The sequence below is a fragment of the Hippocampus guttulatus genome, chromosome 14 (assembly GCF_054856545.1).
Source record: "Hippocampus guttulatus isolate MCC_2025c chromosome 14, RoL_Hgut_1.0, whole genome shotgun sequence".
Classification (NCBI taxonomy): Eukaryota; Metazoa; Chordata; class Actinopteri; order Syngnathiformes; family Syngnathidae; genus Hippocampus; species Hippocampus guttulatus.
In genome coordinates, this window is record NC_141274.1 from 15,361,071 (window position 1) to 15,386,419 (window position 25,349).

General features: G+C 43.6%; 1 protein-coding gene across 1 annotated transcript; it reads left to right on the forward strand.

Annotated features, from left to right (window-relative positions):
• The first annotated feature begins 1,259 nt into the window (after positions 1–1,259).
• prkci (protein kinase C, iota) lies at positions 1,260–23,461 on the forward strand. Its single transcript, XM_086129177.1, has 18 exons — positions 1,260–1,614; positions 7,437–7,558; positions 10,001–10,090; positions 12,329–12,379; positions 12,860–12,945; positions 13,380–13,517; positions 13,622–13,676; positions 14,296–14,351; positions 15,579–15,755; positions 16,568–16,665; positions 17,070–17,156; positions 17,258–17,393; positions 17,530–17,617; positions 19,515–19,640; positions 20,116–20,195; positions 20,418–20,507; positions 22,047–22,162; positions 22,250–23,461. Exons 1-18 carry the CDS (start codon positions 1,532–1,534, stop codon positions 22,335–22,337), a joined length of 1,767 nt encoding a protein of 588 aa, XP_085985303.1. The 5' UTR covers positions 1,260–1,531; the 3' UTR covers positions 22,338–23,461.
• Positions 23,462–25,349: the final 1,888 nt, after the last annotated feature.

The following is a 25,349-nucleotide window of genomic DNA, read 5'->3' on the forward strand; positions in this document are numbered from 1 at the left end:
TGTTATTTTGTTGAATGAAACCATTAGATCAGGTGATTAATTATTTGTTTGTGGGCACGAGCAGCAGTATAACGTAGTATGCCATCAAACGCTTTTAATCATTCTTACTATTAATATTATTGATCGCACTTGTACCTGGGAGGACGTAGGTGAACGGGAAGGTGACAGCCACCGTGGCTGCAGGCGCTATGAAAATAGACTGCTGACGGCGGCAAATAGAGGCAAGCTGCTTCAAGACATAACCGGCAAAGAATGATTAATGAGGTGCAAAATGTGGCCTGTGAAAAAAAAAAAAGTAACATTTGAAAATTTTCCCAGGAACATTGCGGGCATGCTGGGCTATGCTAGCTGTCGAGCGCTGGTTTCAGCTTATCAACTACTGCCATTCATTCTGATGACCTTGGGGCAAACTAGTACCTGGATTTGTCTCTTGTTTTGTATGTTCTTGGCCTTATCGAACGTCGCGATTGGATTCCGGTCAATGACCCAATTCAGTCAAAGGTTTCACGGGCTATGACCTCAATCAACTATGGGCATTTAGTCATCTATTGCTGTTGCTGTGTAGTAGTGGAGGGTTGACTTCCTCTCAACAATAAGAGGTCTGAGGTGAACTGCCTTGCAGCCAAACTGTTGCCATGGCGACCGCAGTAGATGTGCAGAATTTAACTTATCCAATTAAGTGCTATCAAACTTGATTTGACACTTTTTAAAAATGCTCACCTGGTCCCAATCTTTAAAATTAAATTACACGAAACAGGAAAGTAATCAAAGTTTGTATGCGATAACCGCGAATCCCTCTTATCTTGGGAGACTTGCATGCCATTGGGATGGTTTCATAACCCACGTGTGTTGTGTTTTGCACTTTTTTCTTCAAAGTAGCCCCTTCGCTAAATGACACGCTATGGGTTTAGCTTAATGTCGGCATTTCTTCTGCACCAGCGCAGTTGAATGCGGCACATATCCTCCGGGTATCTGTTCTAAGGTTCAACCTCAGAGACTTATGGGTGAACGACACTGTCCACATGAAAGCTTTAGTTGGTCCGCTCTGACAAGGAGTAAACTGATGTTACCGTGGGCGATATTTTACACCGATATGATATGTTTCTGAAGCAGATATCGGATTGGTTTGTGTTAATGCCTTTTATTTTGCTGTCAGATATGAGTAAATATTTGTATCACAAAAACGGAACGTTTCGTCTTTCGGTTTTAAGTTATGCGCCACCCCCCGCAAACATTCCAACAATGGTGTGGTCCGTGACTAGGCCTATGCAGTAGGGAGTTGTTTGGCGGCCCCTTAAGTTTTTCTTTACTTTCAGGCGTCATTTTGTGTTTAACCACGCAAGCGATTATTCTTCATTTTTACGGCTCAGTTCACCTCGCTTTTCACCCGTTAAACTCCACTCGGCTTTAAAGATACCGTTTTCGGGGCGTGGTAGACAACTAACAACACACGCACACCAAAAAGGAAGGGAAAAAGGAGCCGGAGACGGAAGGGGAGCTTCAGAAATTCTGGCTGACCGCGGCTGAGCTTATGATGCCGACGTTGCGGGACAGCACCATGTCTCACCCCGGCGAGAATTCCCAACAAGTCCGGGTGAAGGCCTATTACAAAGGGTAAGAAGACGCCACCATCGTCGTCCTTTTTGCGCCCTCTCTCCACTTCTTGCGAGGTTCATTATCGTAGAAGACAGCTAAGCAGACGGCTAAGCTAACGAAGCTAATGGCTAGTATCGCCCAGTGTGGGGTAAACTTGACAGACCGGTGAAACTGTCCAGACACCCAGTGGGCGAGTTGTGGTTTATCCCGTCTTAACGCTATCTCTATTTCATCAAAAAAAAGACGTACTTGTTTTAAAGACAGTTTGGTGGGAGCGAGGGTTTGACGCTTTTTCTTTTTTACTTTCCGGTCAAGTTGCGAGAGTTGGCTAATAAATCGTGCTCAGGCTGTTAGCCGTCGGAGCTAATTGTCAATAGGATGTCACTGGGAGGCCCAGCATCACTGAAATCGCAGCTATTGATGATTTATGACACCGGTTATTCACTCGTGGTTGTTAAGTAACTTAAATGTGGTTAAAACTACATTAAGGTGAGTCCAATCCTTTTGTTGATAATGTTTACTCCAGTCCTCTGTGGGAAACTTATGGATCATGTTGTGGTCTCGAAGATCTCTTCTCTTTACAGTTTAGCCTCTTCTATCCCAACTGACTTTGTGGCAAGAGGTGGTATACACCCTGGACGAGTTTCCAGCTAGTCAGGCACATGGGAACTGCAATGCATCAATTTCTCTCTCCTGCTTCTCCTCATTAGCATCACAAGTGATGCAGTTTGTCACAGTTGAGTTTGAGTGAGAGGCAGGGTACACCCTGCACCGGTTGGCAGTCAATTGCAGTATTATATAAACAAACAACCATATTGGCCTTAAAGTGAAAATTAATCTCAATAATAGAGCATATAAATTGCATTTCAATGGTGGTTATTCTGTGCTCGGACATATGGATTGCGGAGTTCCCCGGGGAAGTTGCCTGGTATACCTTTTGTTCTCTGTATTTACGAATGATTTTCCATTTGTGTTAAAGCATGCAACTGTGGCAATAACATTAAATGTGGCTGCACAAACAATAGGTCAACTCAATAATATCTTAAAAGAAAAATTTGTTTCAGTAGCCCGCCAGATACAAGTAACTAATAAATTATTTTTCAATACTGGAAAATCACAAATGCATGGTGATTAGGTGTAGCAGTTGATTCTACTTTATTGTGGAGCAATCATGTCAATTACTTATACTTCAGAAAATGGGAAGGACTATGGGCATTATTAAATATTGCAAAAACGTTATCAAGTCGGGCGCTAATAGGGTTCTCAATACGCGAAAGAAATCTGGAGAAATTTGAGGCTGAAATTCCAAGGCTACTGTATGGACACTTTTCTGTTAAACAGAGTTTCTAAATAATTATTATTATGATGAATTTGATAATTGATTAGTTGCTGATTAGTCGTTTAGTTGTGGCACCTCTAGTGCTCTAGTTGGACAAGTGGCAGAGTGTTTTGGGGATGAGGGAGGAAGATGGAGTGCCTGCGAAAAACCGGGGACGAAAGGCAAACTGGACAGAGGAAGGCCAGCGCAGGGATCTCAGAACTATGAGGCGGAATTGCTAACCAGTCTGTTACCATGCTCCCTCATTTGAGCCAATCTTCCACTGTCATTTGAAACCTCCGAAAACATTCAAACCGACAAAATCTCACAAAGCATCATGTGATTTCATGAACTCAGTACAAGTCCAAAAAGTTTCTAAAAACTAAAAGTCATTCCAAACTAGTCAGTACGACTACTACTGATAATACCGCTAGTTCATCCCCCCACCCCCACGTAAGTGGGAGAAATGGTTCTATAAGTGTCAAATTGGCATCAAGATGCGAACCTGCCAGATAGGTGCCGATAACGCATCTAAAAGGTGCAACAGTATCACTTCAGAAATGTGTTGATCAGCAGGTTCGGTAATATTAATAGAAATCTTCAAAAAAAATATTCCCTCCCCCTTAGTACTATATGCATCTTCGGTAAAGACTGGTCACTGCGTTGACGTTTCCACCTCCCTCCTTGCGATGGAGCCAGCCATTGGAGCGGGACCTGAAAAACCTGTCGTACATGTCCCGTTCGCCACGCACCGGCTGTGTTTCTTCGCTGCCGCAAGCGACACACCTCAGGAACGCTGCTCCCGTGTGCGTTCGCTTGCTCATTAAGTGACGTCTCATGCAAGCATCCCGAGCACGCTGCTCAGGAATGTCAGCTATGCCAACCCTAAAGAGGAAATGAAGATAAATCAGGTATTGGATGGCTGTGTGGCAAATTGAGCAATGATCATTGAAGCTCAGCTTTGACCAACTTCTGCGGTTATATTGCATCACCGCTTTCCTGGCATTTGAAGTGGGATTGACAGGTAAAAGGAGCGAAACAGCCTTTGGCGGCGCGGGCACCCGCAGTGGCTCCTCATGTTGTCTGTCGCCTGTTTAAGTGGGAGGAAATTTCATCTGTGCTGTGTGCACATTTGACAATAAAGTTGTACTTGACTTGAAGTTCCGTTCCTATGGAGGCGACCTATCTTGAATTGATAGAAAAATTACATTTACAGTGAACCCTTGTAGAAAAACACTTCAAAGCTGCGTTCACTGAGTCGACCAGCATCATCAAGCTGTCACAGATGGCTCAAAATTCCAGAGGTGTCTAAGATGCTACGTTTGACCACCCCCCGTTTTTCCATGTGAAACTGAATGCTAAAAAGTGTTCATATTCCCAACACCAAACCCAAGTTGGCCGCCTTTGAATAGTGGCTAGCTGCCTCTCTTCGTTCTGGGTTTGGACGCGGCACCTCCTGCTGCTGCGGGACTACAATTTCAATCTATATTTGCTTTTATTGTTGCTTCCTTGGGCTGGGCTTTCATCATTGGAGTGTTCATTCTTGACCAGTTACATCAGCAGGCCGGTGTCTGGCGGTGGCGTCTCGGTCTGTCGCAGAGCTTTCTTCCTTCGCCCTCGCGCCTCACATCCTGCGCTTTGTGAGTCACAATAAGCGAAGGCTTTTATTGTCTCCCCGTTAGGACTGTCTTGCTCACGGCTTCGACTTTAGCTTGATGGTTCCAGGCATCTCGTCGGTCTGGAAACGGCACCATTATGTGGAGGTATTGGCTGCGCATCGGTGTCACAGGAGTGGGCATTGAGCGTGAGCAGTGAAGACGGATGTTCCAAGGTGCTCATGGAAGCCCACCGAGGCCCTCTGACCTTTCCTCCTGCTTGAGGTCTCGACTGACAAATAGCTTCACTCCAGGCAGATGCGACCGCCGAGTCTGACGAAGACGCCAGAGGCGCGGGTTACAAGAACGCTCCTTCTCAGCTCACCAACTCTTGCTTAATTTGAGCGTACAGTCAGAAAGAAAGCCAGGCCGATGCATCATAATGCCACAGCTGCTGGCTTTTACACGGTGATGAGCAGTCAGGCTTCATTTATCACCCCGCGTACTCTTATTTTTTTCCTTTGTAGTCTGCCGGATGTCGCTGCGCCGGCGTCGTCCTTGCCCGGATGGATAGATCTCGCCGTTTCATCAAACAAAAGCACCATGGATTAGTTCATCTTGCCATTCGCCAAATTGATTGAGCATGTTATAAATCAAGGCCAAACGCAATGGTGGGTGGTCTTCTTGAGGCCACACCCAAGAATTCGGGCAGAGCCTTTTAATGTCTCATCATGCAACACAAAATGTATTCTTATGATGATGACAAAATACCTCTTTCCTCTGGCTGCTACTTGAGTCCTGATTTGGGATATTAAAGATGAGCTGTGGTCTCGTATTCAATGGACACCCACATCTTAGATCCCGTGAAACGTGACACATTCAACATCACCCGTTGCCGCCTGTTGGGCGCCGTTATCTCTCGGGAGGATGTAGCTGCCATGTTGGTCCTGCAGGAGAGATCAGAGTGTAGGACGGTCAATGCCAGCCTTCTCCAACCCCCACCTCCCTCGTAGGCAATGATTAACACCACCAGACTGGAGGACGGGAGGTGAGAAAATAGCGGCAGGTTGGGAGGCGGAGGCGGCAACGTGCCACTGATGTACCGAGCTTCAACAATGCCACCGTTCTTTTTTTTTTTTTTTGGGTGGGTGCCTTCCGCCGTCTGTCATTGAGTGTGACGCTGTCTCTTTGTTTTAACACTTCAAGTTGAGTGACGCATTCAGAGTTGGCCATGGCGCTCTCTCCTATCCCACCAGGATTTCTAGTCATTCATGGACCACCGCGTGCGATATGACCATGATCAATTTTTGAATTTGGACGACATTTATGTGTCACATGGTTGAACAACTTCTCCAGGAGGCGGAGCAACTTGACTCCAGTCGTGCTTTTATCTACCTACATGACAGACTTTACAGCTTTACAGATGCCTTTTTATGTTCTTCTGTTGTATTATTTGATGTGAACTGTTCGGGAAAGCGCTTTGTTATAGCTGCAGCTGTTGTAAAAGCGCGATGCAAATAAAATGTATTTTATAATATGGTATCATATTATGTCCTGCGTAAGCACCATGACAATGCCAGATTTTTATTTTTATTTTGTATTTTTTGTTAGATCCAAAAAAAAAACCAAAAATGCAGTCATATTCCTTTGCACCAGGCCTGGCCCAACCTAGCAGACTTCAACCCCATCACACAGTTGACGTTGAACCGGTGGTCCAGTGTATCCTTGTTTCTTCTTTTTTTGTCTTGCCCTAAAGCTGTCAAGTTAAAGAATCACAGGCTCCATTTTGTAGCAGGCGAGTAAAAGGAATGTCCTTGTGCATTGATGCTGGGCCTGCAGGGTCCCCTCAATATCCCCCTACTGACCCACCCACCCACTTTTCCACTTTTTTAAGTTTATTTTTAATGTCCACATTCTAAATAAACTCCTCCCTCGTACGTTCAGGGGGTTTGCCGACACGTGTTGCCATGGAAGCGTAAACGCTTCTGGGGTGCCATTTCCCGGGCTGTAAACATCAGAATGACCGGCCGGTGGGGGCTAGCAGACAATTCTGTGAAACGTCTGACAGATGATCCCCTCCACAGGGGAGAACAGTCTCGGTCACCCTCTACTAGACTCGTTATCTCTTGTGTGTGTGTTTGTGGGTATGTGACTGGAAGAAACAGAGGACCATGTCTGATGGCCTAATCTCTGCGGTTGGCCACGCTCCATTAGTAAAGTGTTTCCTCATCCCGGGGCCAGGGGCAATTATTTACTCGATTGCAGGTGATGGGACCTGCCTTATCAGGGCGATGTACCGATTTCCTTATTTGCATGTTTTGTTTTTGTTTTGGTCTTCCTTCTCAACACTGAATAAAGATACTTGGTTAAAATAAAGGGTGTTACGGTTTATGTCCAAGGACATTTGAAAACTCAATCATTTTCATTTCATTTTAAATTGAATTCCTTTTGCATTTTCATTCATCCACAACTTACAAGGAAATTCAATGACATTTTTGGGAGAGGATCGGGCCAAATTTTTGAGTTTGAGATTTATTTATTTTTATATGCCAGCACTTATTTTTGTTTGATTATGAATGAATTTCGTTTGTTTTTAAATATATATTTTTAATCAAATAATTTGAAAGATTATTTTTTTAAATGATTTAATTTTGAACTTACTGAACTGATTTTTTTGGACATGTTTAATTTTATTTATTTTGAATGTTATCATCTGATGACATCTTTTTTTTGACAAAAATAAATATTGTTTTAAAATATCAAATCAAGTGGTTTGAAATTGTTTGGTTCGAAAATACGGCATTGACTATTACCAATATTGTCATTTACAAGAATTCCTGAGGAAACTCCTGAAAAATATGCTCAACTGATGTGCTGGCGTCTTATGCGCGAAAGGGTGCGTTATTAAGAACAATGATTCTGTGCAGGGACATCATGATAACCCACTTTGAGCCATCCATCTCATATGAGGGCCTCTACGGCGAAGTCAAAGACATGTGCTCCATGGACAACGACCAGCTCTTCACCATGAAGTGGATCGACGAGGAAGGTGTGTGTCCAACTTATACACACAATTATTAGAAACACACTCTTACATCCTAGTTTTTATGCAGAAATATTGTTTTAATAAAAAACTAAAGCTCAAAATACGGCAGTCCTTTTACTTAACTCAACTGCACCTTAAAACAACCACCGCCAGATACAAAGCGCTGTCACATGTCAAAAGCCAAAGAATAAAAATGAGTTTTAAAGATGGGCAGCCAGGGGCCTTGCCTAACGTTCAGTGGGAGGCCATTCCAAAGAGAGGGACCAGCAGCGGAGAAGGCTCAGTCCCCTCTGAGCCTCCGCTTAGTTCTTGGTACCTCTAACAATGTCTGGTCCAAGACCTGAGGCACCTGGCAGGTGCATAAGGAGGCGCAGGAGCTCCTAGACCTGAGGTGTCATGAGGCCATTTCAAGATTTGAAAACAAATACAATCTTAAAAAGTACATGGTATTGGGTGTTGTAGTATTGGAGCAAACTTGTCACCCAATTTCACCAGGCAGAGGCAGTGTCTCACGCGAGACGAAGCTGTCGCATCTCACCGCTCAGCACGAAGGTCAGCATGACAAAACTAATTAGACTCAGCCGCCATACATCATCGGCGCCGTCGTTAGCCTGCCCGAGCAAGAAAGCTGCTTGATGCTCATAATGAAGCGCTTCAGCATCACCCCTGACATCGATAGAACATGCAGGGGTTGCCCTTCTTGAGATCGAGTCAAATGTTGCCTTCCATTATTAGATTTGTTTAATAAAAATAAAAAAAACATGAAACAAAACGGGCATATTTATGTATGCGCCTAAGGTTTTATGCTTGGGGGTGTGTGCATTATTATTATTATTGTTTTTATTTTGGTAGTTTACATGAGAGAATGTACTCCAGAACGTACTTCCTAAGAACTCTAGTCTTAGCCCCTGGCTGTGACTTACAGTAAATATTCCCATCCCCGGAATTCTATGGAAAGGAATATCCTTCACCCGGAATAAAAACCTATGCATTAACATTTTGACTACGATATTACGTGTTACCGGAACTTGCGTAAGCGGAAATTCCACTACCCGTAACCCGGGAGCTTAAATACACGCAACGCCCACCCGATGCGACGGAAAAGACAACGCTGAAACAAGTTTTCACTTCGCGTCTTTCGATCATCAGATTCTTAACGACGACGTGCAAGTGAGTTTTTATTGCCGTGCGTTTTACTGTAATTGTCAATGATTTTAACTTTATTCACTTACGTCCTGTAGAACGCGGCACTAGCCTAAAAGCAGCACTCACTCGACACGACCAAAGAAACGTGTTCGCTTCGCCGTTTTCATTCATCAGATTCGAAACGAAGACGTGTAAGCGACTTTTTATTGGCGTGCGTTTTACTGTAATTGCGAAAGATTTTAACTTTATTCACTTACGTCGTGTAGATCATCGCATCGAAACGTAGAACTGTAACGACTGGAGCGGAGCGAGTGAAATGCATCCGTTTGAGCGAGGCTGGACACAAAGTTAAAAAGGTCCAGCAGACATTTGGAGTTGGAAAGACGCAAATCTACGAAACTTTAAACAACAAGGCATCGATTCAACTCCTGATGACAAGCCACCATCCAGCAAGGAAGCAATGCAAATGGCAACAAAAATCCTTCAGTATGCACAAGAATTACCAGACATCGGTGATCAACGGGACAGTTACTTGCAACTAGCAAGAAAACTGTATGACACGCAGGCAAACATTGTCATAAACCAAAGAATGCATCCAACAAAACAATCCAAAATACATATTTTTTTCCCAAGACAGAAAAAAAATAAACATTAAAATACTGTACGTATTTTACTGTTGTGATTTTTTGGGGATACACCTGTATTGCAGTTTTTGTTATATAAACAGTTTTTGGACAGTATATTTTTGTATTTTATTGATTGTGTTGTTACACGTGCATTTTGTCAACATACTTGCAGGTTCATAAAGGACATGTACCATGCTCATTTCCCAAATGAGGAATTTCTGTTATCAGGACAAATTGGACAGCGCAAACACGAGTCCATACTAGAGAATATTTACTGTATTTACGTGAAATGATTAAAGGGGAAGGGGGGGACTTAAAACATGAGTCCTCTCCTCAGCCATTTTTATCGCAGCACACAACGTATCTTCGGACATTTGCCCAGCCCAGTCTTCACAAGTCAACAACCGAAGCATCTTGGTTGAAGATTCCATTAACATTTGGATATTCTGCGCGTTCTCGGTTTATGCGTACTTACAGTTGGAACAGGACTTGGGTCGCGACTGATGACAAGATCTTCGGGACCTCAGAACGGACAAGAACACAAATTGAGCAACAACGTTTGTCTTATTACTATCTGTTATCAATTGGCTGCCTTCTATAATGAAATCACGTTCCTTCCTCCACCCTTCGTCTGTGTGAGGTTCCGTGATTTAACGTCATTATCCTCTGACAGGTGACCCGTGCACTGTATCTTCTCAGCTGGAGCTTGAAGAAGCGCTGCGCCTCTACGAGCTCAATAAGGACTCTGAGCTCATTATTCACGGTAAGCCCCCGCTTTATTTCCTTGAACACCATTTCCTGGCAAAACACCATTTATTTACTCATGGTGGAATTACGCACGCTGGTCTAAGCTTAAAAAGAATATTGTTTGGTTTTTTATATATATATTTTTTTAGCACTCTATAGTATACAACTTGATAAACATCCTGTAATAACATAATTTAAACTCAATGTAAAGAATAAGTTTGTGCTTCATGATTAATTCATTGCGCTATCGTCACCAGAGGGCGGTCTAATTTCCGCATCGGCGATAAACAAAGAAGTCTGTTTGAACCGCTGTGTAAGATGCAGTCATCTTTTGTATCCCTGTGAGCGCTGTTACATTGTATGACTACATGTGTTGCTTCACCCTTTGTTGAAATAAACCCTATTGAATTAAAGGCTTCTGAACCACAGAATCAATGCTAGTGAATTGAGGGTGCATTTTGTCTTAACATTAAGCCAGCAAACCTTTGCAAAAGGTTTTTACAAAAGAGAAAAATGCTAAAATTCGATAAACTGCAAAAAAAAAAAAAAAAACATCAGGGGAAAAATATTAGATGAAAAATGTATCAAATGTTAGAAAAGCATATTTGACAAATATATAGACCAAAGGTAATAGCCAAAAATACACACATGAGGGGGAAAATTTGATTTTTCAATCAAAAGGAAGTGGAAAAATGCCTTGCCCCTGAGATGGATGAAAATGGGTGGATTTTTCTGCTTAATTCGTCTTCCACAAGTGCAGTATTGATCACAATACAGATATTTAGATTAGTGGGGGCGCATAGAACACATTATTGTAAAGACAACTTTGGGTTTGACGTCCTCTTTAAATGACCAAATAAATCCAAAAGTAAAGATTTGTTTTATACAGTGCTATCATTTGTCTAGCCAATGTACTTCCTTTTTTATTTTCCACAATCTGTGTGCGCGCGCGCCATCGCTCATAGCAAGGTGGAGGAGAAATCAAGCATATGTTTGATGATGCACCGAAGTGTGAACACCACCGCTTTTCTGCCCCTGACATGCGTCTCCGATCCCGCTGGCTACTTTGCAGCTATTCTTAGTCGCTTCTATGCACAATCGGCATTGATGCAGAGGTCGGAATGGGCGTATGTGTAACCAACATTTGATTGACAGGCGCCCGGAAGTGTCTGACCGGCGGGGGCTGGTGTTCACATGGTGTTTAATGTTAAGTTTTCTTTGAATCAGAGGTGAGGAGTAGGTTCACGAGTGCAAGAAAGGGTGGTGGCAGAAGAGCAGACGCAGCAGGGGGGAGGATGCCGGCCGGGTCCCTCGCTAACGAGCTTCTCGGCTGTGGCCCACGCCTCGCCTCTGACTCGCACCGCCTCTGGTCTCGAGCTCCTTGTGTCTCACACGCACACGCACATTTGTCAGCTTCTCTTAGGTCATCCCTGCGCGTCCCAAAACCTGCATGCACCGCACTGACGACGTGTCAGACGCTCGAGGTGACACTTGGGCTGCAGGTGGTCTTTACTACTGCTTTCTTATTCAACATTATTAAGTCAAAGGAGTAAGCATTTTTCCACAATTCAAAACAGCTCCCCCAGGTATCATAAATTGTGACTGACACATACGCACGCAAACACAGTGTGGTGTATGACTGCAGCCTCCACAAGTTAAGGACACACTAGCTGGTGAACACATGAGAGCCAGTCTTCCACGCGACATGGTTGAGGAGATGCCCAAACAAAATCCATTCCGCTATTAGACATTAGACATGCGCTCGCTGGTAAGATCCAGCCTGCTGTTGCGCATACAATTGCTGGCACAGTGGCAAGAGCCAGTCCTCTGAGCCACGTGCAACAGGTGATAACTGCCCTGCCACTAGTCAAATGTTAGCGCCGGTTGCTAATGGGTGCATCCCCCCCAAAAACGGAGTGCGTGGGTCTACTTACCATTTTGTTTTATTATGGTAGTGCAATGGCTGAATTCTGGCCCTTGCTCGATTGTGGCTCTGGATTACTTTGCATTACCGTGGCGACCGGTGTCGGAGCTGGGACTTAGAACAGGGCGAGAAGGCTACTTGTGCACAAGCAGAGGCAACACTTGGTTGTTTAATTTCACACTTGATGGGTGGACAGGCACTCCGGAGACCCACCTGCCTAGTTGTATACCAGTACGAGCAATTAAAAAGTCCATTTTAAATACGCGGTCCCATTTAAGTTGATGAAACTCATTGGACCTGAAATTGTGTTCTTTTTCCCCACCCCTTCAGTGTTCCCATGTATACCAGAGAAGCCTGGCATGCCGTGTTCTGGTGAAGACAGTAAGTTCAACTCAGTTGTTTTTACTCTGCATGACATCAACTTTCATTTTGTGCTGTCCTCCAATGGTGTCTTGAGATATGAGTGACTCGATTTACTAGCTATTTTTCAGATATGGGCTTTCAAACGGTGCAGCAACACTGTAGAAGTTCTATATTCTTGATCATCTGAGAAAAACAATCCATTAATCATAATGCTTAATTAATTTCATCTGGAAAAGGTGATTTGAAATACAAGTGTTTTGAGTTCCAAACATGGTCATAGGGCTTATTCAACTTGTATCTCAAGGCAGCATTCTGGTCATCTTCTCTTTTCACCTGTATGGCAGTTAGTGATGTTCAAATGTTGCTTCAAGCAGCCCGACCCTCGAACAAATGTATTCACTTAACGTTACTTCCACCGTGGGGGAATTGTTTTGACACGAGAACAAGTTGGAAACCAAGCAATTTAGCACAGCCTCTCTTTCACTTCCCGCCCCACAGAGTCCATATATCGGCGAGGAGCGCGGCGTTGGAGGAAGCTCTATTTCGCCAGTGGCCATGCCTTTCAGGCCAAACGTTTTAACAGGGTACGCCATCGCACCGACTGCTCTGAATTTGTGTTTTTACGGTTTGCATCTCGTGGGAAGCCTTGTTATCTTTTTCAAGGGTCGATATAAAATAAGATATCCTTTATTTGTCCCACACTGGGGAAATTTACAGTCTACAGCAGCAAAATTGGGGGTAGACGGAAGAAAGAAGAAAAACACCATAAAGTCTCTTTGGTGTACTCATCAGAAACACTCAGTCATCATGAAAATGTCGCAGAGTGATGAAACTGTGACGGCTTCTTAAAAGCGGCCCAACATTTGCACACATACCAGTCAACAGACTCCTCACCTTGTCGGTAGTTCAGTAAATAAATGCCCCCGGCCACTATTTGTGCAATTATGGTGTCTTTCGGGGGGGATCGGATCCATTTTTAAATGTCATGTCTGTTTGCTCCTCTCACCGATGTCAACAGAGAGCGCATTGTGCCATCTGTACGGACCGCATCTGGGGTCTCGGCCGACAGGGCTACAAGTGCATCAACTGCAAGCTGCTGGTGCACAAAAAGTGCCACAAGCTGGTTACTGTGGAATGCGGCCGGCCCATGATCCAGGTGATGTGGCGTTGATTTTATTTATGTATTTCTATATTTATTTTACATTGTTTGTCACCCATAACACTCACCCACTCAGTGCCGTGACTTGCGCTTTTTTTTAGGAGCCGATTATGCCTGGTCAGCCACCCGATCAGTTAGACCCATCGGAACAGCCAGGTACTTGTGCGCTTTCAAAACCACGACTAACATCATGGCATTTATTAAGATTTGAAGATTTTAATTGCACTCCATTATGGTCAATAATTCTCATTTCACTGTTTGAATTCAGTGGCTTATTTAGGACTGTATTTCCACAATCTATATTTTATTTTAATTTTTTTTCCCCAATATAATTTAAGATATAAAGTTGCATCGTGTCATCCTATTTATTTAAATGTATTGATGTTTTTTAATCTGTTTTGATTCCAAAATGTATTTTAATTTGTTGAATTCATTTTTCAACAAACATTTCCTATTTTTATCAATGGGTTCGTGTTTGTGCGCCTGTCGCAATTATAGTTTGGGCCGGAGGCATCTCCCAGGTCGCGCGGGGCATTTGTGTTGTATTCCCAACAAGGTCATATTGGAAAATTGCTATTTTTTTTCTCCCCTACTCAAATGGAAGTAGATATTATTCAGGCCCAGCAGAGCTGTGAACAAAGCATGACTGTCTCTCACCTAGTTTCTCTCTTTCCTGTTTCTTTGCCTCCCCCTCTCCTGCTGCTGTCTGTCTGACACTTTTGCTCTTTCTCGGTCTCTCTCTCTCTCTCTCTCTCTCTCTTGCTCTCTCACTCAGGCCCTCAGAATAAAGACTCCAGAGAAAGCTTGACTTATGACGGAGAGGAGAAAGAGGTGATCTTTTTAATTTTTTAAATAAGCCATTCATTTGTGACTCTCACTCTGTCGACGGGACTTGTTGGATATGTGTGTAAAATCACCGACATGCTAGCAAAAGATCTTATAGATTTGTTTCAAATTGAAATGCGTATAATCCCTCGTTTTGAATTTATCTTTATGCCAGAACCACAAATGAGAAATATCCAAGCAATTACCGGCTCTCCAAAGCCGTGACAACGTGGATAGTGTAGAGTTGCAACTCCCAGTGCTGCGATAATGATTGACGCGTGCAGTAGTCCAATAATTACGTCAAAACAAGGCCTGAAAAGTCAACTGATGACGGTACAGTCAGCCCCCGCAGAAAGGGTGGACTCACCAGAAGTGCCTCTAACCGCCTCGGAAGATTGACGACAGACTTACATTTTTTCAATCAATTAAATTTCATTCAAGTTCAACAACTCGTCAAGGAACTTCTTGATTCAACGTGTTTAAGAGGTAGCTGGAAGTGAAAATACGCCCATAAGAGCATTCATTTGCAGTCACTGTTGCGGTGCCTTTTAGATTGATTTCCTATAGCGTTGCAAATAAAGTAGCCTTTTATCACAGCTCCTAACACAGCCGGCTGATGAATAGCGATGTGTGTAGTTTTGGGCCCGTTTGGTACAGCCGCAGAGGGACAGGGAGTCGGATACGCACAGATGGTCTGAGATAAGAGAGGGGTGGCTGAATGATCTTATCTGCACCCGGGGATGGGATTGTCTCAGCGCACGGTGAGTTGGATCGGCGACTGGAACGTCTTGCTACAACTCTAGATTACGGCAGAAAAGGATAGAGGCAGGAAGATTCCAGAGGAATGTGATCGTGGGGTCTGTAGTTCGACTGTACCAAGCTGGTTTATAGCTACTTGCTAAAAATGAAGGTTTGGTGCATGTCTTGGTCAGATAGTGGTCCATATTTCAATCCAGTTAGGGATCAAGATGAAATACATAAAACTGCTTTCAAGCCGTTAAAAAACAAACAAACATAAGAATTACCAACTGCTAGCACTATTGATAGATTCCCCCCAAACCAAATAATGTACAGTGGCGTCTTGAGATATAAGTGACTCAAGCTGTTGTTCAGCTGATTTTTATTTGATGTTTTTAACTTTCTCTGGGGGAAAGTCAATATATATCTGTGTCGCCACAATCATATTGTCAGTTTTGATTAAGTACCCTCCTGCCATCTCTCATCCCCGATCAGGCACGGAACAGTCGGGACACGGGGAAGTCGCCCTCCAGCCTCGGCCTGGCCGACTTCGACCTGCTGCGCGTGATAGGACGAGGCAGCTACGCCAAAGTGCTTCTAGTGCAGCTGAAGAAGACGGAGCGCATCTACGCCATGAAGGTGGTCAAGAAGGAACTGGTCAATGATGACGAGGTGAGCCCGCATCATCAAGCATCTACTGTATGTTGTAAGATGTAATGTTGGGTGAAAGGAATCATTTCTGATTCGGCAAAGCTGACAAAGCTGAATTCATCTGTGTTGGCGCTTGTGGACTTGCGCGTGATTTGAATAGGTACTCTTTGACTGAAAGCCGTTATGTGTCACTTGGCATCGAATTGACCTTAAATGGGAACGTGAACTTGGACCCGTAGTATAAATCTAGCTTTAGAGGGCCATGAGAGAAGGAAAAAGCAAGCCAACAGCCAAAAGTGAAACAAAGCCTTCATCCAAGTAGATGTGAGGCCAAGTTAACAGTGCAGTCGTCTTATTTGTGCGTCCGAGTGCGTTGGTGAAGTAAAATGCAATTAGCACAACCGGCGGGCGCTGTTATTTATAGCACAACAGACGGGCGCGCTCCGACATCCATCTCGGCTATCTTGTCAAATGCTCTGAGCCCGTCGGTGCCTCAGAGAAGGTGTGGATTAACCGCGGCGTCTTCGGGAATCAATCGGCAGCATATGCTGTGCGAGAGGCGAGTAGTTAGTCTTGATTTGACGCTCTGAGCGCAATTGACAAATTGACACGCGGCAGCCGGTCGATGGCCGAGTGTTCTATTGGCGCTGGGCCTCGCCAGCGGCGTGTCCAGACATATGAGATGGGCTCTTCTGGCTCGGCCCTTTCCGCCCGCCGTTGCCCACGCGAGTCGATGGCAACGCTGCTTATTCAGCTTCTCAGCACTTGAACACAATGTCGCAATGACCTCTCGTTGGCATCTTGGTGCATCTGTCCTACCCCCCTCCTTTCAGGACATCGATTGGGTCCAGACAGAAAAACACGTTTTTGAGCAAGCGTCGAATCATCCTTTCCTGGTGGGCCTGCATTCCTGCTTCCAGACAGAAAGCAGGTACGAGGCACTTTTTGTCAAGGTGACCTATGATTTTAAAAATCAAGTTGGATTGTCCTTAATTGTTTGGAGAGGACACGATGACAAAAGGTCATTATTTCCAGTGATTTAGTCAAGGTTATGCTGTAGGTCACATTCACGGAGAAATGGCCTCGTTTGTTTCGCGCACAGAAACCTGGCATTTGAACCGGGGTGTGTAGACTTTTGATCGCCACTGTCCCAACCTAGTCCGGATGGATCGTTGGATTAAATGATTTAATGTCACCCCTTCCACCATTCTCGGCCACTCGTAGGCAATGTATTCATGTCATACTTAGCGATTGCTTTGACATGCTGTCAAATTACTATATATGATCGACGTCTGCTAAGAGAAGAATGAACTTTTGTCAATATTCCCTCCGCAGACTCTTCTTTGTTATTGAATATGTGAATGGTGGCGACCTCATGTTCCACATGCAGAGACAACGGAAGCTTCCAGAAGAGCACGCCAGGTAGGCTTGCTGCTCACTGATGTTACGTGGCCTTCCTCCAATTTGGGGGTTTTCGGAGTTGAATGTTTTTGTTGTTGTTGTTATTTTATTTTTTCTCTCAGATTCTATTCTGCAGAGATCAGTCTGGCGCTCAACTACCTCCACGAGCGCGGCATCATCTACAGAGATCTCAAACTGGACAATGTGCTGCTCGACTCTGAGGGACACATCAAACTCACAGATTACGGCATGTGTAAGGTACGTGTCTCTACGTGTGTGTGTGTTGTGCATGGCCATGAGTTTCCATGCGTTTGTCCATGTGAGTTTCTGCTCGTGCACAGTCATGAGCAAAAGTGAGCGGCTGTCATATTTGTTGATGTGTTGTTTTGTTCAGGAGGGCTTGAGACCCGGCGATACGACAAGCACTTTCTGCGGCACCCCTAACTACATCGCTCCCGAAATACTCCGAGGAGAAGATTACGGTGGGGACAACAAACATGCTGCCACTCACACACATTCAGTTTCCCAAGTTACTTTTTTGACTGAAAGCTTAGACACTTACTTGTCAAAATAGAACACTTTGTGTGTAGAAAAAAATATAACTGCAAACAAAACCAACAAAAAAACAGAATGACCCAAAAGCCAAAAAAATCGGAATGTGGTGCGAGGTGGGCAGAATGAAGCATCTTCACAATATACCCCACCCCACCCCTAAAAAAAAAAGAAAGCAAATTAAAGACACTAAAAATACCCGTTTCTGCTTCACTACAGTGTCACTCCACTACAAATGTTGTGGTATCATAGCAACAGGACCTTGCTTGCTTGAATGCCTTCATTTTGGATACAGTATTCTGTATTATTTTTTTGCTTAGATTAAAATAACGTTATTCCTGCACCATGTTTTGGCTTGAACTTTTTAAAATTAAATAAGAAAAGGTCAGGACGCACGCTAGGTGTGTTCAATATCATGCCTTTGATGATATTACTGTTTTGTTTTTTTGTTTAATTAAAATTTGAAAAGTCACGAAATTTATACGAGCGGGCCGTGACAGCGCGCGTATATTGTCTCTTGACTCCCTTTGGATGTACGCGCATTGTTCTCTGCTGCATGAATAATGTCGGAGAGCGAGAGCAGTGCCGCAGGATTGACTTTGTCCTCAAATGAGGATTTAGTGCCTAAAATGGGAGCGGCCTCTGTCGAGTGGAGGTGATTTGGCTACAAGAGGTCAGATATACAGCAAAATACAATCGTTTGCAAGTTATGCAAGACAATTGTTCCCAATCATGGTGGAAACCCAACAAATATGTTTCACCACCTAAACTTAAATATACAGCCAATCTGAATAGGCCATGAAAACGCATAATGAGCTCGTATCTCAAGTTGGCGCCAGCAAAAAAGTCAACCGATAAATGGCTTGTTTCTCGAAAAGCTTATTTGTCGGGTTAATCTTATCTCAAGGCACCACTGTAATGGCATTCCTGCCAGATGCTTGCTTTGAGGGACTATTAAAATTAACTTTTTAAAATTCATTATGCTCGGGTGTTTAATTAGATGCAGACGCAGGGAGACTTCTCCTAATAAACCTTTTTTTATGTGCAGATATTAAGATGATCCTTAAGGGAGTACAAATTACATGAGTAATTTTAATCCGCCCTTGCAGAGAACACACACACACACTTTTCTGTGTTAGTCGCATCATTGGAGGTCAAAAACGCAGCATAGAGGTTGGAAAGTCAAGCCTAATCATCAGTATAGTGGTATGTATGTATGTGTGTGTGTGTGTCCATATTGCTCCATCATATGGCTTTGTACGCGCGGGCAATATTTGCACGAGGCCAATCAATCCCCCCCACGCAATAAATGTTCAAGAAACATATTTCCACACCAAATATGTAATATCTTTTGAATAAGGCATAGTGTGCGCATGTGTGTTTAAATGCACACTGATTTATCCCCCCCGCCCCCCCCCCCCAAAAACGTTATTACTGGGAGGGTTTTCGGCGTTTGTGTGTGTGTTTCCCATGTGTGCCCGTGTCCCTCTCTACCCCATACAGACTCATAAAACAAGCATGCAAAACGTGATCAGTTGGAGTTGAAAAGGAAAAATGCACACTCGAAGGCCCCACACGTACCCCCCTCCAGGGGTGCACGCATCACAGTTTGGGAATCCCTGATTTAATCCAAGCTTTCCGCAAGGCTTAAGTAAGACATTTTCATGCATTAGTACTTGTAGGTTTAGTCAGTGAGAACACATTTACTGATCTTTTCCACACTGGACAGGTTGCCATAGTAACAGTGAGATCAAGTATCGGAAGGATTAAAAGTAAACCGTAGTGTCAGAAGTCTGATCGAAAGCGCTTCTTTTAATTTGTGTGTAGGCTTCAGTGTGGACTGGTGGGCGCTGGGCGTGCTGATGTTTGAGATGATGGCAGGCCGATCGCCCTTCGACATCGTGGGAAGCTCCGACAATCCTGACCAGAACACAGAAGACTACCTCTTTCAAGGTAACGGAAATCTTGTTCACACATTTGTGTCCGCCATCTGCTACGAGGGAACCTGCGAATGCACACGCGCTCTAGTCTGTCAGTTGATTTCATTTCGGGAATGAGGTTGGTGTGTTGCAATATCAAGCCTTTCATACGGGATCGTAAGTCAACAAAATACATGCAAACAACGCCCATTATTATTTTTTTCAATCATTTTGTTGAACCGCAATTCAACGTAAGGTTTCATTTTGATTGAATTTTATTGATTTCTTTTTTATTGATGGTTGTCAGATTCAGGTTATTTCTGTGACCACTGGGGGTTTTTCAGAGGGGTACCAACTTTTTTGTTTGTGTGCATATTCTTCACCTTTGATGAGATTTCATGTCGCATTGGAAGTGTTGTAAATACAATACAATAATATAATATGTAATCTTGTGGACATGCTCTCGTCATTTATCTCACCTCATCCCTGTTTTTGTGTGTGTGTTGCAGTTATATTGGAAAAACAGATAAGAATCCCCCGCTCATTGTCTGTCAAAGCTGCCAGTGTCCTTAAGGGATTCCTCAACAAGGTAGGCAGTGCTTGGATGAACACTGAACGACCTTATGGCCTTTTTTTCACATAGCACTGCTTCTTCCCCACTCACTTTGCCGTCTCTCATCCGGTTCCAAATATATGTTTGATCTTAACACATATATTTGCAGCTTCTCACCTCTCTGTCTATTTGCCATTTTGTTATCGCACTCTCACACTTTTACCTGTCTCTCACCTTCCCACCCTCGTTCTATTGCAGGATCCCAAAGAGCGTCTGGGCTGCCACCCTCAGACAGGCTTTGCCGACATCATGGGCCATCCCTTCTTCAGAAATGTCGATTGGGACCTTGTGAGTCTTTTACCTTTTTTGAGCTTTACTCAGGGGATTTTTGCACATGAATGCGACTACGCATCATGAGTTAAAAACATTGAAAATGCTAAGTGGACATTTCCAAAGTGATGACAATCCATGTATTGATCGTTGTAAGGAAGAGTGGATACTTGGACCGCCCTGCATAGAAGCACTGTGGCAGGAAGACTTTTAAGGAAAAAAAAAAGAAGAGAAGGTCAGCAGGAACATAGTGACGAGCAGAGCGGCAGTGTGACAAGGCGGGAAAGCTGAAACGTAAAAGACACATAAGTCAGAAGAGCACACTTAACTCAAGTGCTTTTACTGTGACTACGTTTACATACGGTCAAATGTTGGGTTAAGGTCAAAATTCTGATTTCTGAAACTTTCGGGATAGCCCGTTTACACACGTGAGTCGACAGTCACTCCTGCGTTTACACAACTCGATTTAAACGACATCGAACGGACGTCATGACACAAACAGACGTCACTCATGTCATGCCACTCATCACGGGATTAAAGCAGCCAGTTTCCTCCTCGCTCCAAAACCGAGCTGGGCTTGAGTTTGCGCGACAGACGTACAGACTTCTAGACACACGTATATGTGTGTCTGTATATAAACGCGGTGTTATTTTCACCACAGAGAGCGAATATAACGTGAAAATGCCACGGCAAAGTCATTGTTTTCAAATTAGGCTCGCTATGGCAATGTTTTCCGCATACAAGTACTTCCTGTATTGCAAAGACCGAGATTCCTCGCCGATAGAGCAAGAACGTGCACATAACACAAACCCAATGTCCCTTTCAACAGAGGTATTCAGTCATGTGTTTGTCAGTCACGACCAATTGTTCGGATTAGAAAAGGTGTAACCCAGGGGTCATATTACAAAACCTGAAGAAGAGCGTATTCGGGTTTTTGCGCGAGTGTACATGGACTTCACAAAATTCTGTTCAATTCTGCTCATATTCCGGTTTGAAATGGGTCATTGACTGGATGTAAATGGAGTCAGTGTTGGTCTATGATACGCTTTTGGAGCCACTCCCTTTGTTGTCCATGTGTTTTGAGTCGCATCGACTTTCTTTTTTTTTTTTTTAGATACTCAGAAATGACTGACAGGAATCTCAGCATGAGTCCAACGCAGACTAAAAATGGTCCAGAGTGTTGTTTTACTGAGCTTCCTGTTCCCGAGTCATAATAATGACTAAAAGTCTCATATTTCATAGGGAGTGACATTCCTGTGTTGTGTCATCACAGCGGTAAAATGAAACTCATGTTCATGTGGTCTTTCAAGTCATTCATGAAGCCGCTGAATAGAAAATGAATCAACAGCAGGAAAGGTTACATTCCCAATAACATTGTGTATTTAGATTTGGGTTCAGTTTTATTTTTACCATTTTTCTTTGTTAAAAAAACACAAACACCATTTTTTGGGGGAGGGTGCGATGGATTGGCATGATTTCAGTTGGCAAAGAGTGTGGCCACGGAATTAATTAAAGGCATATTTCAAGCCCCCACCGTATATGTGATTGTGATTACAGCTGGAGCAAAAGCAGGTGGTCCCTCCCTTCAAGCCCAACATCTCGGGTGAATTCGGCCTGGACAACTTCGACGCCCAGTTCACCAACGAGCCCATCCAGCTGACGCCTGACGACGAGTACGATTCGCTGATCGGTCGAATTAAATGCCTTTGTGAATTCATCAATGAATCCATGGATCGTCCTTTTGTTGTTGTTGTGTGCAGCGACGTGGTGAAGAAGATCGATCAGTCCGAGTTCGAGGGCTTCGAGTACATCAACCCGCTGCTCATGTCGGCAGAGGAGTGTGTGTGAAGGGAGACGCGCATGCACACATTGACAACACACACGCTCACATACACACGTGCCATCTCAGTGTCTTCATGCTACGCGGTTACGAGGCGACCCAGCGACGTCATCATTCATAGTTTTCGTTGTTGCCAAAAGCAGTTTCACACTCTGCCAGTTCTAACCACTCGCCCTTAAGTCTTTATGAATTATTTTTATATGCTCTCTATACAAACCTACAAATGTATAAATATAAAACTGCACTGATACCTTAGTGTCATTGGGGGCCTCTTTATCAAGTTCTTCCAAGGTTACTTACTGTACACAGACTCATTTTATTTGTATATATGAAACTGCTGTTGATTAACGTTAGCCACTTTTTAAAATCTAAGCTCATTCATTGACTCATGCCTCTTTCTCAAAACACAAAATATGAATATGTCTATATTTTTTAAATTTAACTACAACCGCTATGTGTGTCATCCGTGTGCAACTTCAGAATCAGAACTGGAGTTGAGTTGGCTAAAATACTGTGAACAAACGTAGCGCATTAGCCAGACTTAAACATTCACACAGGACCCCCCCCCCCCCCCCCCCCCCCAAAATGTTGGTTTGTATCTATCTAAAAATGGCCATGTCTTTTCAACGAGTAGCCATCTGGGTACGCCTGCCACAAAATAAACACCCAACTTTTCCAAACCAAAATAGCACCTACCACCAAAAACGGCCTCTCTCAGAGACGTATCGAACTTTACCGCAGTATTATGGATATCTGTCAGGAAAGAAAAAAAATACGTAGCCACTGTAATATCACTGACTCTAAAGCTGTTGCTAACCAAAACAGCAGCACTTACCGAGGCACTTAAACAGGCGCTTATGAATTCAAGTGTTGCGTGAGTCAATGTTTACATTGCCTCGGTTCTCTAGATTTTCTTAAAGATGCTTTTAAACTCCATTTTCACTTACTATAATATCTACTTAGATGTGAAATAAGACCACTATTTTTGGAAATGTGCAAATATCCCATCGTGCACCCCCCCCCCCTTATTTCGCCACTCCACGTAAAAATCAACGGGTTGAAGCACAGTTGATTGTGGCTTTAGAACTGTTCTGTTTTCTTCAAAAATAAATAAACACACACACACACATTATCTGTAGATTATTTTCTGAATTATTCCACTAACTTAAAACACTAAGAGACAGATCGCAAACCTCTGAGAAACACATTCTGTCTGTTACCTTTATTATTATTTTTTTTTTATTGTCATTACTTTTTATTATTTGTAATCACCCAATTAATTATGAAATGTTACTGGGTGTGTTTTGGAAGGCACCTGCAGGACTCTGCTGACATTTTATTATTAATGTGAAAAAGGAAAATAAAACAGTCAAATAAACATTTTATTTCTCCTTGTGGTAAAAAAAAAAGTTTCCGTTATTTTTATCAACTGGATTGATCTTTTCAGAGACAAGTAGGATGAATTTTTGTCAGTCTACTCATAATAGACAAGCCTACCAAAAGTGATACTGTTTTGGAGCTAAATTTTCATCAAATTCGTGGGGGGGTTCAGTATCAACTTTTTTAACAACCTCGGGCACACACTCCCAATAGCCCAGTGACAAAAACAAATGTGCTGAAGTTAGCCTACCCTGGAAGCGTCATTCTGATACACAGTCTCCGCTTTGCTGCTGCGCTCCCGTTTTCTCACTGCCCTCAGTCAACTCTGAGATAGTGAGTCTCCAAGCACCGCGTCGAGAAATGTACACGGGAGACCATCATTTGGTTCTAACCAATTCACACGCCGCCTTGGATCAAATGTGTTCTAGTTAGTTGGGATGGGCTTGCATTCAAAGCAAAAATAAGGGGAATCAGATTGTTGCAATTGACTTCTTTTTTTTTTTCTTCCCTCCACTGGTTACATGTCCATAGCTGCATCTTTTCAGAACAGCCCTCCCACCTTCCCACCTCTTCTTTTGACACCCCTTGAGAGTCATTGACACCTGACCACCCCCCCACCCCTTTTTCTGACCTAATGCCCCGCAAGAACCGAAGGGTCACGGAAATGATGTGCTGCAAATAATGAAGCTGATTGATTTGTGGGCCGAGGGTAGCCGTAACAATGGTGGGCGGGGGAGGCGCGGTAAGTTTCACACACAATCCCAGGTGAATCACATTTGTGGGTGAAAAAAAAAACAAGACTCCATCTCGAACAAATGTCTTTGCATAATTGCTCATCCCCACAATGGTTTGTTTGACATTGTTCCCGTGCCCGCTTTTATATAAGGTGCATCCCCCCAGGCCATGTGACTGCTCCTCACCCCACGGAAGACATACAGCTGAGGTATTCACCTCGTATCAGATAAATGTATGACGGAGAAAAACGCATCCTCCTCCTATTAATTGCTTTTATCTTGTCGGATGTTTTATCCCTTTAACCCAACCCCAAAGGGACTAATTAGGTAGCGGAAGTCCGTGCTAAACGCCGTCCCTTTTGTAAAACACGCACAAGCACACACACCCGTAGACTACAACTGAAGGTGTTTTACTTGGCAGGGGCTTACTGTAATCTTGTGGAGTGGGTTTATGAGAGTTTTCTGTTGGATGGCAAGTCATCAAACGTCGCCGCCATGCTGCGCTCACATGAAATGGTGAAACCTCAAAAAGATATTGCTTGGATCATCCAGGTTGGATGGCAGCACGTTTCTCCAAAGCCTGTCCGCACCTTTCAGCATGAATTCACTCCCAAAGACATATTTATCTTTTCAGACTCCATAGATTCAATCCCGGGTACTCCCCCCCCCCCCCAAAAGGTAGGGTGAAAAGAAACCAAAATAAAATGGTCACCTCAAATCCAAGTGGAAATTTGTCAGGTGTTAGTTCTTCATTGTGGCTCTTCTCATGATACAGGTATACGTGTCTACTGGATTTCATGTTTAAAACTTGTTTTAGGGGAGTGAAGAAAAACCAAAAAAATCCAGTCGCAATGGTTATCGTTTCTTGTCATTTGGAATTATACAACATTTATCGCATTATCTCCC